This window comes from Cryptosporidium andersoni, assembly GCF_001865355.1.
Source record: "Cryptosporidium andersoni isolate 30847 chromosome Unknown contig_16, whole genome shotgun sequence".
NCBI lineage: Eukaryota > Apicomplexa > Conoidasida > Eucoccidiorida > Cryptosporidiidae > Cryptosporidium > Cryptosporidium andersoni.
Window position 1 is genome coordinate 188625 of NW_027122831.1, and position 13752 is coordinate 202376.

At 29.4% G+C, this 13752-nt stretch overlaps 6 protein-coding genes across 6 annotated transcripts; 4 read left to right on the top strand and 2 right to left on the bottom strand.

Moving 5' to 3' along the window:
- Window positions 1–43: 43 nt before the first annotated feature.
- cand_021510 (uncharacterized protein) lies at window positions 44–1324 on the top strand (the record flags this gene model as incomplete). The annotated part of the gene is made up of 1 exon (XM_067212381.1): window positions 44–1324. The coding sequence occupies one exon, from the start codon at window positions 44–46 to the stop codon at window positions 1322–1324; it is 1281 nt and encodes a 426-aa protein (XP_067069015.1).
- A 92-nt stretch (window positions 1325–1416) lies between these two features.
- Window positions 1417–2262, top strand: cand_021520 (uncharacterized protein; the record flags this gene model as incomplete). Its single annotated transcript, XM_067212382.1, has 1 exon — window positions 1417–2262. The coding sequence occupies one exon, from the start codon at window positions 1417–1419 to the stop codon at window positions 2260–2262; it is 846 nt and encodes a 281-aa protein (XP_067069016.1).
- A 908-nt stretch (window positions 2263–3170) lies between these two features.
- On the top strand, window positions 3171–4346 carry cand_021530 (26s proteasome regulatory subunit S10B; the record flags this gene model as incomplete). The annotated part of the gene is made up of 1 exon (XM_067212383.1): window positions 3171–4346. One exon carries the CDS (start codon window positions 3171–3173, stop codon window positions 4344–4346), a length of 1176 nt encoding a protein of 391 aa, XP_067069017.1.
- A 174-nt stretch (window positions 4347–4520) lies between these two features.
- Window positions 4521–5696, bottom strand: cand_021540 (uncharacterized protein; the record flags this gene model as incomplete). The annotated part of the gene is made up of 1 exon (XM_067212384.1): window positions 4521–5696. One exon carries the CDS (start codon window positions 5694–5696, stop codon window positions 4521–4523), a length of 1176 nt encoding a protein of 391 aa, XP_067069018.1.
- Window positions 5697–6719: 1023 nt separating this feature from the next.
- Window positions 6720–10826, bottom strand: cand_021550 (coatomer alpha subunit protein; the record flags this gene model as incomplete). The annotated part of the gene is made up of 1 exon (XM_067212385.1): window positions 6720–10826. One exon carries the CDS (start codon window positions 10824–10826, stop codon window positions 6720–6722), a length of 4107 nt encoding a protein of 1368 aa, XP_067069019.1.
- A 730-nt stretch (window positions 10827–11556) lies between these two features.
- Window positions 11557–13407, top strand: cand_021560 (DNA polymerase epsilon subunit B family protein; the record flags this gene model as incomplete). The annotated part of the gene is made up of 1 exon (XM_067212386.1): window positions 11557–13407. The coding sequence occupies one exon, from the start codon at window positions 11557–11559 to the stop codon at window positions 13405–13407; it is 1851 nt and encodes a 616-aa protein (XP_067069020.1).
- Window positions 13408–13752: the final 345 nt, after the last annotated feature.

Sequence of the window (13752 nt, forward strand, 5' to 3'; positions counted from 1 at the left end):
ATTAATATACAGATAACTTAATCCTCATATGGAATAAATAAAAATGGAAAATGAGATTAAATCTAAAAATCTATTTAACCAAGTTATACAGGAACTAAAGCTTAAAAATGTTGTCTTTAAAGAAGATAAGTCTCATTATAAATTTAATTATAATAATGCTTCAATTTCTAAATTATCTCAAATTGATCAAGTTTCTATAAAATTAGAAAATGTACAGTTATCAGAGTATGATGATGCAGAATATAAAGATGAGTTTTACAAAGATAATATATTGACAAAATCTGAAAGTATATATATCAATTCTTCAAAGTATGAAAAATATTCGGATCCTTCATTTAAATCTGCAAAAATAAAATATCCAGTAGTTTATCCATATCCAATGACATACGTATCTCAATCTTTACCAAGTCCCCCTAAACAGCATACCCTCCGTAAAACTGGTATCAATTTAATTGAAGAAGAATATATTTGTCCCAAACTATCTACAGAAGAATCTTTAATATCCAGTAAAAATTTCATAATTCCTGAATATTTAGGATCAAAATCAAAATTTGAGTTAAATAGATACAACCAAAAATCATTTAAGTTTAATTCAAAAAAAAAGAATTGCAAACCAGGAACACAACTCTTTGCTCATATTAAACCTTTAGAGATTTGCCATAAAGGAAGTTTATATAGTATTAAGACTGAAACTTATGATTCAAATAATGAAAATACTTGTAATGACCTTGGTAATTTACAAAAAGATGAAAGTTTCGAATCTATAGATAAGTATAACATATTTGAAAAACAAATTAAGAATAAACAAGAAAATTCAATTTGTGAATCTAAAAATAGATCAAATAATGAAACTATGAATCATGTAGTAGATAGACTCTTAGAACCAGATAAAAGTGTTAATAATACTTGCTTGATATATAAATTACAGTCGGAACATACTCATACAAGACATAGACCTTTATATAATTCTAAACATATTGAAAATCTGGATAGATATTTCGATATATCAAAAGTTAAACAAGAAAGAAAAGAATCACAGCCTATTGATTATCCTAATCAAACTAAATTTAAAAACATATCTTCATCTGTAAAAAATATCTATAGTTACAAGATAGATAATCTTGTAGATCAAGGAGTTGTTAGTGATTTATGTGAAGAAGCTAGAATATCAATTCCTCCACTTCCACTTGCTCCATTACCTAATCTAATAGAGCCTACTACAAACTATAATAATATAGGAAAAATACCAAAAGCTATATTTAAACCTACAGTAGTAACTTCAAGACATGAAGTAATGGCTCAACTACTGGATATCGCGTGGTAATAACTTAAGATATTTTCTAGATCTATGGTCTAAATCAAGATATTGTAAAATAAAGCGCTATAGAAGGTCTACTTACCAACTAGCTGATTTCGATGAATAAAAGAGATAAAGTCTCATTTATACTGAGAAAATCTCATGTAATATCTCAAGATACTACACATAAACTTCCTTTTGGTGATGAATTTAGTGATACGGAGGATAAACAAGGGATAAATGAATTATCTCAGAGCACTATAAATGAGTATAAAAAAGCTCATGAGTTATTTAAGGAACAGCCAGAATTATTGGATTTTGATAATGAATATTTAGACCTTTCAAATTATAGAGATCCTGGATTATCTAAAAATTCTTCAAAAAATTATAGAAGTCAAAATATTTTGGAATCTAGGTATATTACGAAATTACAAAACTTAGCTAATAGAAGGAAGGTTGAGAGACAACTAACTCAAGAGAAAAAACTCCAGAGAGAGATTGAAAATGAATCTAGTGGAGTAGAAATATTTATTACTCCATCATACCGCAAAGTACTTGAAGAACGAAAATATATAGAGGATAAAATTTCTGAAGAGAATAAACTTTGTGAACAGAAGTCTCTTGGAAATTTCAGTAAACATTTATTTTCAATGATAACTGAAAGATTAAAAGATGAATCTAAAAAAGAATCTTCATATAATCCATCACATATGGTCGATAAAGAATCTAAAGCTTTCTGTTCTATAAAGGAGGAGGAAAATTTGAAACAAGAAATTGATAATAAGCAATTGATAATAGATACATGTATTGGTTCAAATTTGAGAGCTGATAAGAGGATTAATGAAGCTCAAGCAGACTACGGCACTGAAGAAGTATCTTATATACAAATAATTAGAAATGATAAAATCGAACTAGCTAGAAAGAGATATTTGGAACGAAAGCAAAATCGTCAGTCTGTTTTGTAATTATTTTCTCTATCTGTATTTTAAATTTTAAGATATAAATTATTGATGTTTGGGATATTTTAGGTGTATATTTTCTTTATAAAACTGAAATTTACTTTTGATTCAATATTTACAAAGGTAACTTCAAAACTATTAAAAAAAGTTATTAGATAGTTAAGAATGTTATAATTTAATTTATAATATCCACAGTACTATAATATACAATCTATAAAACTCTTTTTAAAATACAAAGTAAGATCTAGAAATATACAATATTAAAGAAATAAGAGTTAGTATTACATAATATAAATATTAGTATAGAATATGATAATATATTAGTATATATAGTGAAAGTTTCTAAATATATTTTATAGAAATATGCCTCCGTTTACTGTATTTTCACTCCTTAAGAAGATTTAAATATTTCTCTTGTTATCTAATTTGTATATTATTACAAAACTAAAACCAATAATTAGTAATTCATGTTATTAATATTATTAAGGATAGATATCTCAATTTCAGTGATAGGTAAGATTAAGCCATTTAACTATAGTAAAGTATAATATATAATTAAGATTAAGAAATAAGATTATCCTTTGGTATGAAGATATATCTACTTATTATGAGATCTTTAAAACTACAAGGGGTTTATTTATAATTTATAGGTACTGGGTACTTAAGTTCTATTTTAGAGTAATTAATTAATGATTTAAATTACATTATAATCAGATACAAAGATATAAGGAAGACTAGCAAATTTGAATATAGACAAAAATAACTTTCAAGCGCCAAATATGGAGGGACAATGTTTTGAGGGTAGAGTAGTAATTGAAGGTTTTATATTCCTGAGGAAATATAATTAAAGATAGACCTGGCACTTTACAGGATATAAACTTAGAGGTGTGTGAAATTAAAATATTAATTGAAGCATGAGCTCTGAAGATGAACATAGTCGTGCTCTAGCAACTTATGCACAAAAAGTTCGTGAACATAGAGACTTAGAAATAAAACTTAAGAAAAAGAGGCTCGAAATAAAGGAATTGAGTAAGAATTATGAGAAGACCGAAGAAAATCTGCGTGCATTGCAGAGTGTAGGTCAAATAATAGGGGAAGTCTTACGTCAGCTTGATAATGAGAAATGCATAGTGAAGGCTTCAACAGGTCCTAGATATGTAGTAGGATGTAGATCTAAACTAGATCGGAAGAAATTAGTTTCTGGTACAAGAGTAGCTTTAGATGCAACAACATTAACTATAATGCGAATATTGCCACGTGAAGTAGATCCTATGGTATATAATATGTTGCATGAAGATCCAGGTAGTGTAACATATTCTCAAGTTGGTGGTTTAAATGAACAAATTCGTGAGATACGTGAAGTAGTTGAGTTACCTTTAACTAATCCTGAATTATTCAAAAGAGTAGGAATTAAAACTCCCAAAGGAGTTTTGTTATATGGTCCACCTGGAACTGGGAAAACTTTGTTAGCTAGAGCTATGGCATCATCTATGAGTTGCAGTTTTATGAAAGTTGTAGCTTCTGCAATTGTTGATAAATATATTGGTGAAAGTGCTAGAGTTATCCGTGAAATGTTTGGATATGCAAAAGAACATCAACCTTGTGTCATTTTTATGGATGAAATAGATGCTATAGGGGGTAAGAGGTTTTCTCAAGGTACATCTGCAGATCGTGAAATTCAAAGAACTTTAATGGAATTACTTAATCAACTAGATGGTTTTGATGAATTAGGAGCTGTGAAGATTATTATGGCAACTAATAGACCTGATGTATTAGATCCTGCCCTATTAAGACCGGGGAGATTAGATAGGAAAGTTGAAATTCCACTACCTAATGAGACTTCTAGAGTTGAAATTCTTAGGATTCATGCTGAGAAACTCTCTAAACAGGATAATATTGATTATGATTCTATTTGCAAGCTTTGTGATGGATTTAATGGGGCTGACTTGAGAAATGTCTGTTCAGAAGCTGGGATGTTCGCTATTAGAGCTGAGCGTGATTATGTTATTGAAGAAGATTTTTATAAAGCTTCTAGGAAGTTAGCTGAAAATAAGAAATTAGAAGGGAAGTTAGATTATGATAAAGTTTAAGATGAATTTATATGAAGACCTCATAATAATATGATATAAAAAAGAAGTAAAACTAGTTAGAAAATGTCATGAAATCTCCCAATATCCCTTTATCTTCTATATTCCAATTGCTAGGCTTGAAACTTTGATATTAAATATTAGAAAGTCTAGATTAATGCTATAGTTAATAAATAATTATTGGGTTATTTGTTTTTTATTCCAAAATATTTTATTTGTAAGTATGACAATACCATATATCACACATACTATAGTTAAAGCTAACTGGATTATAATTGTTGCAGCAACAATATAAAAATTAATTTTAGTATTGCAGGAATTCTTAGAAACAATAAGGTCGTTATAGAATTCGGTCCTAATATTAGGTATTATATCCTCGACTGTGCAGAATAGGTTAATAAGCTTATTTCCAAACCAAGCTAAAGAGCAAGACCAAATAGAAATGAAAAGTGAATAGAATGTTATAATTGATGTAACAAAGATTAGGATTTTACTACATATTGCTGCACTTATAAATCCTAACAACCCAATTAGTAGAGCAGTAATTCCTGAGGAGATTGAAGCTCCAACTGTTGTCTGATAGTATAGTATAACTTGTGACTTCAAGTCATTATTCAACATTGTATCAATGACACTGTTACTATAAAATGTATATAATGAGGATGCACATGCTATTGTAATACATCCAATGAATGCTAAACAGTAATTAAATATTGCTAACTTTTTTGAAATCCCATTTCCTAAAGATAGATGTCCATATACTACAGGGATCTGAATAATGAAGGTAATAATTACAAATGTACCAAGGAGAGAGGTAGATAACACTGAATTAAACAATAAATTGTTTGTATTAATTTCAAATATATTATATTTGATTGGGATAATACACCCTACTACTACTCTGCAAATTGTAAAAGCTAACAAAGGACATGAAATTAACAATGGAAACCATATAGAGAGTATATCAAAAGTCAGAGCTATATTTTTAATACTATTTTTGTCAATAATTTCATTAAATACATGATTTATGATGCCCATAATAGAATGTATAATTAAACTTAAACAAGTGATAACAATAGAGAACCAAATGATTATTGTAGATTGCAATGATATTTGTGCTATTTGTCCCAACTTTGGAATTTTTCTTGAGTCTCTATATACATCAAACATTACAAAAGAACCATATAGTCCAAAGAAGCAGCGTATTAATATAAACAAGTTTTCAATTATAAAAATAGCATCCCTTTTTTTTTTTCTTTGTTTAATATCCTTAACTTCTTCAAAATTCTGTGGAGTCACCTTCGGTATTACAACATCTCTGCTAAAATCTTCTAGTTCAATGTTATCATTCATCTGGTGACTAATTTATTTTATAAACAATAATATAAAGCTATTTATTTAAATAATTTCATATATATAATAGTAATTAAGATTCTGAAAGTTATTTTCCAATATTTTAAAGGTCTATAAATTAAAATAAATATATAGCTGATATTGAGATATTCAAATTTAAGTTAGAAAATTATTAGTTCTTAAAAAGGTCTTACTATTTCTTTAAATGAGTGATTGTAGGTCCTGGTTTAATAAGTATAGCCTAAAGTTATTATAAAGAACTAATTTGTTAAACTGATTTGCAAGGCATCCATACATTAGGCGCTAGCGCCTACTTAAGGGGGGAGGTACCTTTTGCATGTATTTTTTCTTTTTGCACCCTGAATGCAGGAATTTACTCAAACAGTCTTATATCAATTTCTATATGATTTATAGAGATATTTAATATGTTTATCATATTATTTAATGCTAAATGGTAGAGATAATTTAATGTATACACTTATATTTACTGAAATATACCCATAAGACTCCACATAAATTATAACAAATAAATTTATCTACTTTATCTTATTGTTAAATAGTAATATATCTTAAAATTATTATTAAGTAAATAATAAGACAAGTTTATGAAGTTTTATAATATAAAGTGATATTTTTATTCCTAAGGTAGATTTAAATATTCTTCAATATTATAATTACTAGAATTCAATAAATATTGACTTATTGGACACAATTAGAAGTAAAATATTGAGGATCACTATCATTATTTGTATGTTAAAAAATACATTGATACTTACTTATTAGTATTTCATCATCAAAATATTAAGATAATTTCCAACTTATAATGATTCCTAGTCCTAATAAAAGGACAATAGTGACAGCTTAAGTAGAATATAATCCTATTGGGAGATTGTGAGTGTATGATATAAATATTAATTAAATAAATAAGAAGATTATTGAGTATCTAGAGTAGAAATAGTATTGGTTTAATGGTAATCCATTAATTTGTTATGTAAAATGACCTAAATAATATTACGGAGAAATTTATACTATACCTAAAACTCTAAGTCCAATTTCACCGGCACCACAGTTAGAGCAAATTGAGCCAGTGAATTCAACCAAATGGGTTGAATTACAAACTGGACACTTGACAAAACTATGGACTTGGGGGTCAATTTTTTTAAGAGAGGAACAACATAATAGTAAATGATCAACATCTCTGATTGGGTCAAAGTTAAACAAATATTGATCAGTTGCTTTTTGTTCACATACTAAAAGGACTTTTTGAGTCTTCTCAATATCGTCAATATTTTGCATAGTTAGTAATCTCTTTGCAAAGTTAGCAGCAGTTATATAATTTTGGTATTTCCATGCTATACCCATAGCTCTTCTTAATACAAGGGACAAATGTAAAGGTTGTAGATGACAACAGGTAAAATAAGATATAAGTTCCAGATTACGAATAATAATATTGGAATCATTTTGATCAGAGCAAGAGGTGAGCATTTCTGTTCTACTGAGTTCCAGTCTCATCCCAATTACATATTGGGAACAGAGTTCCAATAATTGTTTAAATTGTTCAGTACTTCTAGAATAAAATATATGATGTTCAATAATCAATGGAATTATTAATATAAGTTCTTGAAAAACTTTTAAGGCTTGAGAAAATTTCCCATTAGTAACAAACCTTTGACCAGTTTTAATAATATCTAGTATTGCAGATTCACTATATAATATCATTGGTTCAACATGATCTGAAATCTGATTACCGAAGAGTTTACTTTCTGAAGATATAAAAGGTAAGGATAAGGAGATATTACTACAAATGCTTGGTAGGTTATAATATGAACTTAAAACTATGCTTCTAAATATTGGATAAAAAGGTTTCAAATTTTTAGCTCCAAGCTTACGCTGCAAAATACTTAATGAATCATAGTATTTACCTCCAATAATAAGATTAATAATTGAATTTCTAGAAATTGTTGTAGGTAAATTATTAGGTAAAGATAAAATTCGTTGTTCAGTTGATATTCCTAATACTTCTTTATCTCCAGGGGCTGAATAATCATGTGATTTATCAACTGTATTAATAACATTACAATTTGATTCCTTTAAATCTATTGTTTGATCTGGAAATTCGTCATGTACATCAATACTATCTATATCCCATTCACTAGGTATGGTTTGTTTACTAGCTGATTTAATTAGATCACCCCTATCTATATCCTTAGAATAACTTTCAACTATTTTCTCAGATTGATAATTTCTATGAGGACTTGTCTGATTTTTAATAATAGGCCAATTTATATCTCCATGTGGAAGGTTCTTAGCTCCTAATATTGGGATACAAGGAGATATAAGGTTATTGGAACAATTAGAAACTACACTTTCAAGTTCCTTTACTAATTCAGAATGGTCACCATTTATACAATAAGATTCCTTATATACAGTTAACAGTTCCTGTTGCAAATCATGAAAACCATAAGTATAGGCAGTAGCAATTGCCAGGGGAATTTGACCAAGTTTCCGAAGAACTGAGATTCTCTCTTCAATATCACCAAGTAGCAAAGAAATATGGAATTTCCTTGACCAGTTTTTCTGTTTCTCAGATATTCTTGCTAGTTTAGCCAAATTTTCACGTTGACCAATAACATAATAAAGTAGAGCTAATTGTTCAAGTTCCTTTACAACTTGAAGACATTTTTCAGCTATATTGACAAATCCATTGGTAAGAGCATTATGACTTAAGCTTTTCCACATAGTTAGTAGAGTATTACTATTCAATTTTGGAAGAATTGTCTTATGAGATGAGTTAAAAGAGTTGTTAGATATATATGTAGTCCCATTAGTGCTTATACCAAAGGAGTTGTTACTTCCACTATAATTATGTTGTAATTGGGATAATATATTATATGCTTGAGAAATTTCGCCAAATTGTATAGCATAATAAAATTTCAATATGGGATTCTCCACAAGTCGAATAGCTATTTCAGGATATCCATGTTGTGTTAAATAATTTAATGTTGACAATCCCTTGAGATTTCCATGTTCAATATGACATATTATGTTATCCTGTTGCTTAGATATTGAGATTTTAAACAACGCCTCATGTAAATTTATATCTTCAATAATTTGGATTTTGCCAAATCTATTTAGAGTGATCAAATCACTTCTTGAATCTTCAAAATATTGTATATAAAATACATCTGAAACAGTTTCTATAATTCCACGTTCATTCAATGTAGGTATAGCATATTTAATGTGTCCCAAAGTAGTATATATATACAATGGAAGAGTTGAATGCCAAGTTCCTGATTTAACTGTAAGATTTTCAGTGAATATAGCTAAAATCTGTAGTTTTGAGTCAGCAAAAATAATATTGTATTTGAATACAATAGCTACGAGTTTTCTATCTGTACTCCATTCTACAGATCTAATACCAGTACCTAAACTTGATGGGTCACTAGGATTTCCACAGATGAATGACAAACACTGAGGTGCATTGGGACTCATCTTCGTATTGATAACCGCAACTTGATGGTTCTGAATGTTAGAAATAACTAATTCAGCAGAAATATCTCGTTGATTAATATCATACAAATATAATACATCATCTGATTGGATTATTACATGCTGCTGAGATGATGCTGAATATAACTTTTGAGCTATCCAAGGCAAGTCCCAACGTTTGAGGATATCACCCTCTAGGGAGACAATTGAAATTGTTTGTCCTCCACTTTCTAGAGCAATGAAACGGTTCCTAGCAATGAAAGTAAGTGAAATTACACTAGATAATCCATTCCTCCAAGTCATATTATTAGATAAATTTTGGTCATATAAACTACCATCAGATATTGGAGTTGTTACAATATCATATGTAATTAAAGAGTTACATGTATTATTTACAGATGTAGTTGGAGTTGAGCTTATATTTCCAGATGATCCATTCAGAAAGTCCTTCTTATAATATATAACAAAACATAACTCGTTTGGACTATAAGGATTTATGGATAATTGGTAAGGACATAAGGTATTTGATGTTAAATTAGGATTTTTCAGAGGCATTATAGATGTAGTCGTGTTATTTTTTATATCATACATATATAAGTATTTGTCAAAGATATACCAGACCTGTTTCATACTTCTAATTATATCACTAGGTAATCTCTCCATTTCTAGCTTAAATATCATCATCCCAGAATCATGACCAGCAGCAAAAAGGCTACTTGTTGGATGACTCACTATAGCCCAAAATCTATCACCTTCTCTCTTGTATGTATGTAAGGGTACTCTCTTGGTTAAGTCCCAAATTCTAATGGTTCTATCTTCACTATCTGATAACAACCAGTCCTTACTTGTATGGAATATAACTGAAGATACATTATTAAAGTGTCCTCTCAAGGTGTCAATTTCCCAAGCCTTCGTTTCACTATACCTCCATAATTTTATTGTTCTATCATCTGAAGCAGAAGCTATAAGAGATAAAGTAGGATGAAATGTGACCCAATTTACACCTCGTTCATGACCTTCCAGTACAAATTTACAAATTACATCATTAGCACCAAACATATCAGAGTGAGCTGGCATTGTATTAGATATTGATGAGGTAATAGTAGATAGTGAAGAGTGACCCTTTACTGTTTTTTCTCTTAAACCTGTAAAGTCCCATATCCTTATAGATTGATCCATACTTGCAGATACTATCAAGTCCTGATGTGGATGAAATTTAGAGCACATGACGTAGTGATTATGACCAGTAATCACTGCTATACATGCTCTACTTTGCCAATTCCATAATCTCATAGTCTGGTCATCAGAGCTAGATAATATCCACGGATATTCTTTATGAAACTCAACAGTTCTTATATAATCTAGGTGGCCAATCAATGTGAATAAACAACGTCTTTCTTTGTAGTTCCATACCTTAACCCTATAGTCATCACCACCAGATACAAATATAGGTTGACTTTCGTGAAAATCCACACTTCGAACAGGCCCCTCGTGTTCTTCATAAGTGTCTAGAAGACTACCCAGACGATAATCCCAGAATTGTATTATACCATTGTGTAAGCTTACTAATATCCACGGTAGCTTTGGATGAAAGGATAAACCTTTAACACGAGTACTTTTACTCTCACACCTTATCAGCATTACTTTCCTAAATAATCATAGAAAAAAGTACAAGCAATAAGAGGTAACTAGATTAGTGGTTAATATATCACCCAATCAAAACACTCACTGCAACAGTGCTAATGAGACTTCAACGCCATCTATAAGTACCCCTCAGCAATTCCAGAGGACTATCATAAACCGCCTATATCAGGCGGGAAATAACCAACTTCTTATATAAAATAGGGTTAACCTATTTAAATTTATAGCAGTAATTTTACATGATATACATAATTTAAGATACATTTGCCGAATAAGTGTTCCAGCAATGATTCAGGAAATTAATTACCATATGAATTCAGATAGTACTAAAGTATAAATAAAGTGTCAATAACGAATGGCGCCCTAACAAATTTCAAATTGTCCCTTTTAAGATGAAAAAGGGGAAGGATTCTAGCTGGTACAATAATAAAGTAATATAATAGAAATTGTCTCCCAAATATCCTACACACTTAAATAGTGTAACCAAACTAATTAAAGTTCCATAGTTACGAAACGAACTAGATTTTCCCTCTTAGTTTCCAATATGGTAAGCTAAATTCATTCTTGCTTAACTTATATAGAATATCACATGGTTTAATGTGGACTAGATTTGTAGTATTGTTTGCATTATGACTCGATATAATTCATGTTTAACCACTTTTATTTAAATATATTACAACTAAACCTATTATGGGCACTGGTACGTTTAGAAGGCGCTTGCTCACACATTATGGGAAGTATTGATGCTGGTATATTATACATTTATGACCCTTCGGTTTCTCTAATGTCTTCTATTGAAGGGGATAGTATAATTGAACGGATACAAAGACTACTTGGCGATGAATATGACAATTACAAGGAAAGTTTTGAAGCTATATACAAATCTGATCCACTAAAGAATCCTCAAAAATTCTTAAACCATGTTGAAAAATACTTAAGTAAATCAAGTTCAAAAAGTACATCAAATATAAGGATAGGGACATCAACTCGAAAAGTTATCGAACCTTCAATTGAGAAAAATAAGGGAATAATAAATGACCCTGAGAAAAACATGTGTTCCTATCTAGCTAAGAGTGTTTGTATAACTAGTTACTCTATAGGAACGACTTTTTTAGATGAGCCTGAAAATAATAATAAAGATAATATAGAAAAGAATATAGTCTTGACCAATATTTACAATGAGAACTTGGTAGCGAGGAAAGGCTGTCTAACAGATAAGAATTGTACTAAGTACTACATTGAAAATCTTGTAGATTCTATTACTGAAGACTGCTTATGGCTTGATTCTGATTTTGAAATTTACAGTAGGTCTATAAGCAAAAGATGCCAGGATCTTATTGAGATGATAATATCTCAATGTTCAAATTCATGGTTAGATGAATCAGGTGAAAAATATCCTATTATCCCAGTAGGAGAAAGTAGAAAACAAAAAGTCGTGGTTCTAGGTCAAATTGCATGTGATAATGAGAGTCACTTGAATGAACAAAGTATATTATTAATAGGAAGTCGAGAAAGAAGTGGTGGTCATACTTGTGAACTCAGAATTAGAAGCACTATTAAAGATATCACCTTGTACCCAGGTCAAATAGTTGCAGTTATTGGAAATTCGGAGGTAAATGAATTTGGACAATATTGTTTTACTGCTGATGAATTTATTGGGGGTCTACCTCCACAATCACCTAAGGTAACTTTCAAGGAATTATCAAATTCAACTGAGTTATATGCTGCTCAGGGTCAACATCCTGTTCAATGTATTGTATTTTCTGGACCTTTTACCAATGATAAATATCTTGATTTTTCTTATTTGACACGTATATTAGATTATGTATCTAAAGAAAAACCTCATGTTTTGATTTTAATGGGCCCATTTTTAGATGCAAGAAATGAAACAATAAACAATGCAGACTTATATAATCATGATACGGAATCATTTTTAAGTTTTGAAAACATATATTTAAATTTATTTTCTAATTTAATATCTCAATTTGCAAAGCGTAATGAGAAAGTTAAAATTTACATTGTTCCTTCTGAGTATGATGTAGGACATTCATATCCGATACCTCAGCCTAGTCTAGAGCAGTCTTTGACACAATCGAATTTTCCTTCAAATATATATTGGTTAACAAATCCATGTCAAATTTTTATTAATGATTTTAAAATTTATATAACATCTTCAGATGTAGTAACTCCAATGGCTAATTCAATGATTACCAGGAGTGAATTACCACTACTTGATATAATTCTTAGCCAATTTTTATATCAAAGAAGTCTATTCCCTTATCACCCATCTCATCATCCAATTGATCCTAGAAAGCTTTCTAGATTAACACTTTCTGGAGAATTACCTCACTTGATTTTGTCTTCAAATACTATGGAAAGACCATTCGCAAAACCTATACTGGGATACTTATTCCTTAATTCTGGAAATGGGAATATGAAGACTGGTATTTCCTTCTTTTTGTATGCTCCTTCAAAAGATCAGTTGATGAGAGCTCGACAAATAGCTAGGAATTTGACAGATGCATTAGTTCCAATGTATACTAGTGAAAGGATCAGAGTAGATATTGTTGAAATTACTTAGTAATTTCATAAAATATAATACATTCAGTGAAAATACTCCAAATTCATAAATATAAATTTAATTGAGAAAGTGAGATAAATATTAGAAATATATAAAACTTATTAATCTCACAGCTTACAAAATTTCAAAAAAATTCCTCAACTCAAAATACTTTACAAATATTAACTAAAAATTAATTCCAAAAATGAAAAAATACACTTTGTAACTAAATTATACTTATACAAATAGAAAGGAAATAAGACAATAATTTACTATATTATAATTATGAAGTAATGAAATAAAATTCAGGTGTTAGTATTATGACGTGAAAATAAGTATTTATACAACAAAATTATGTATATATTT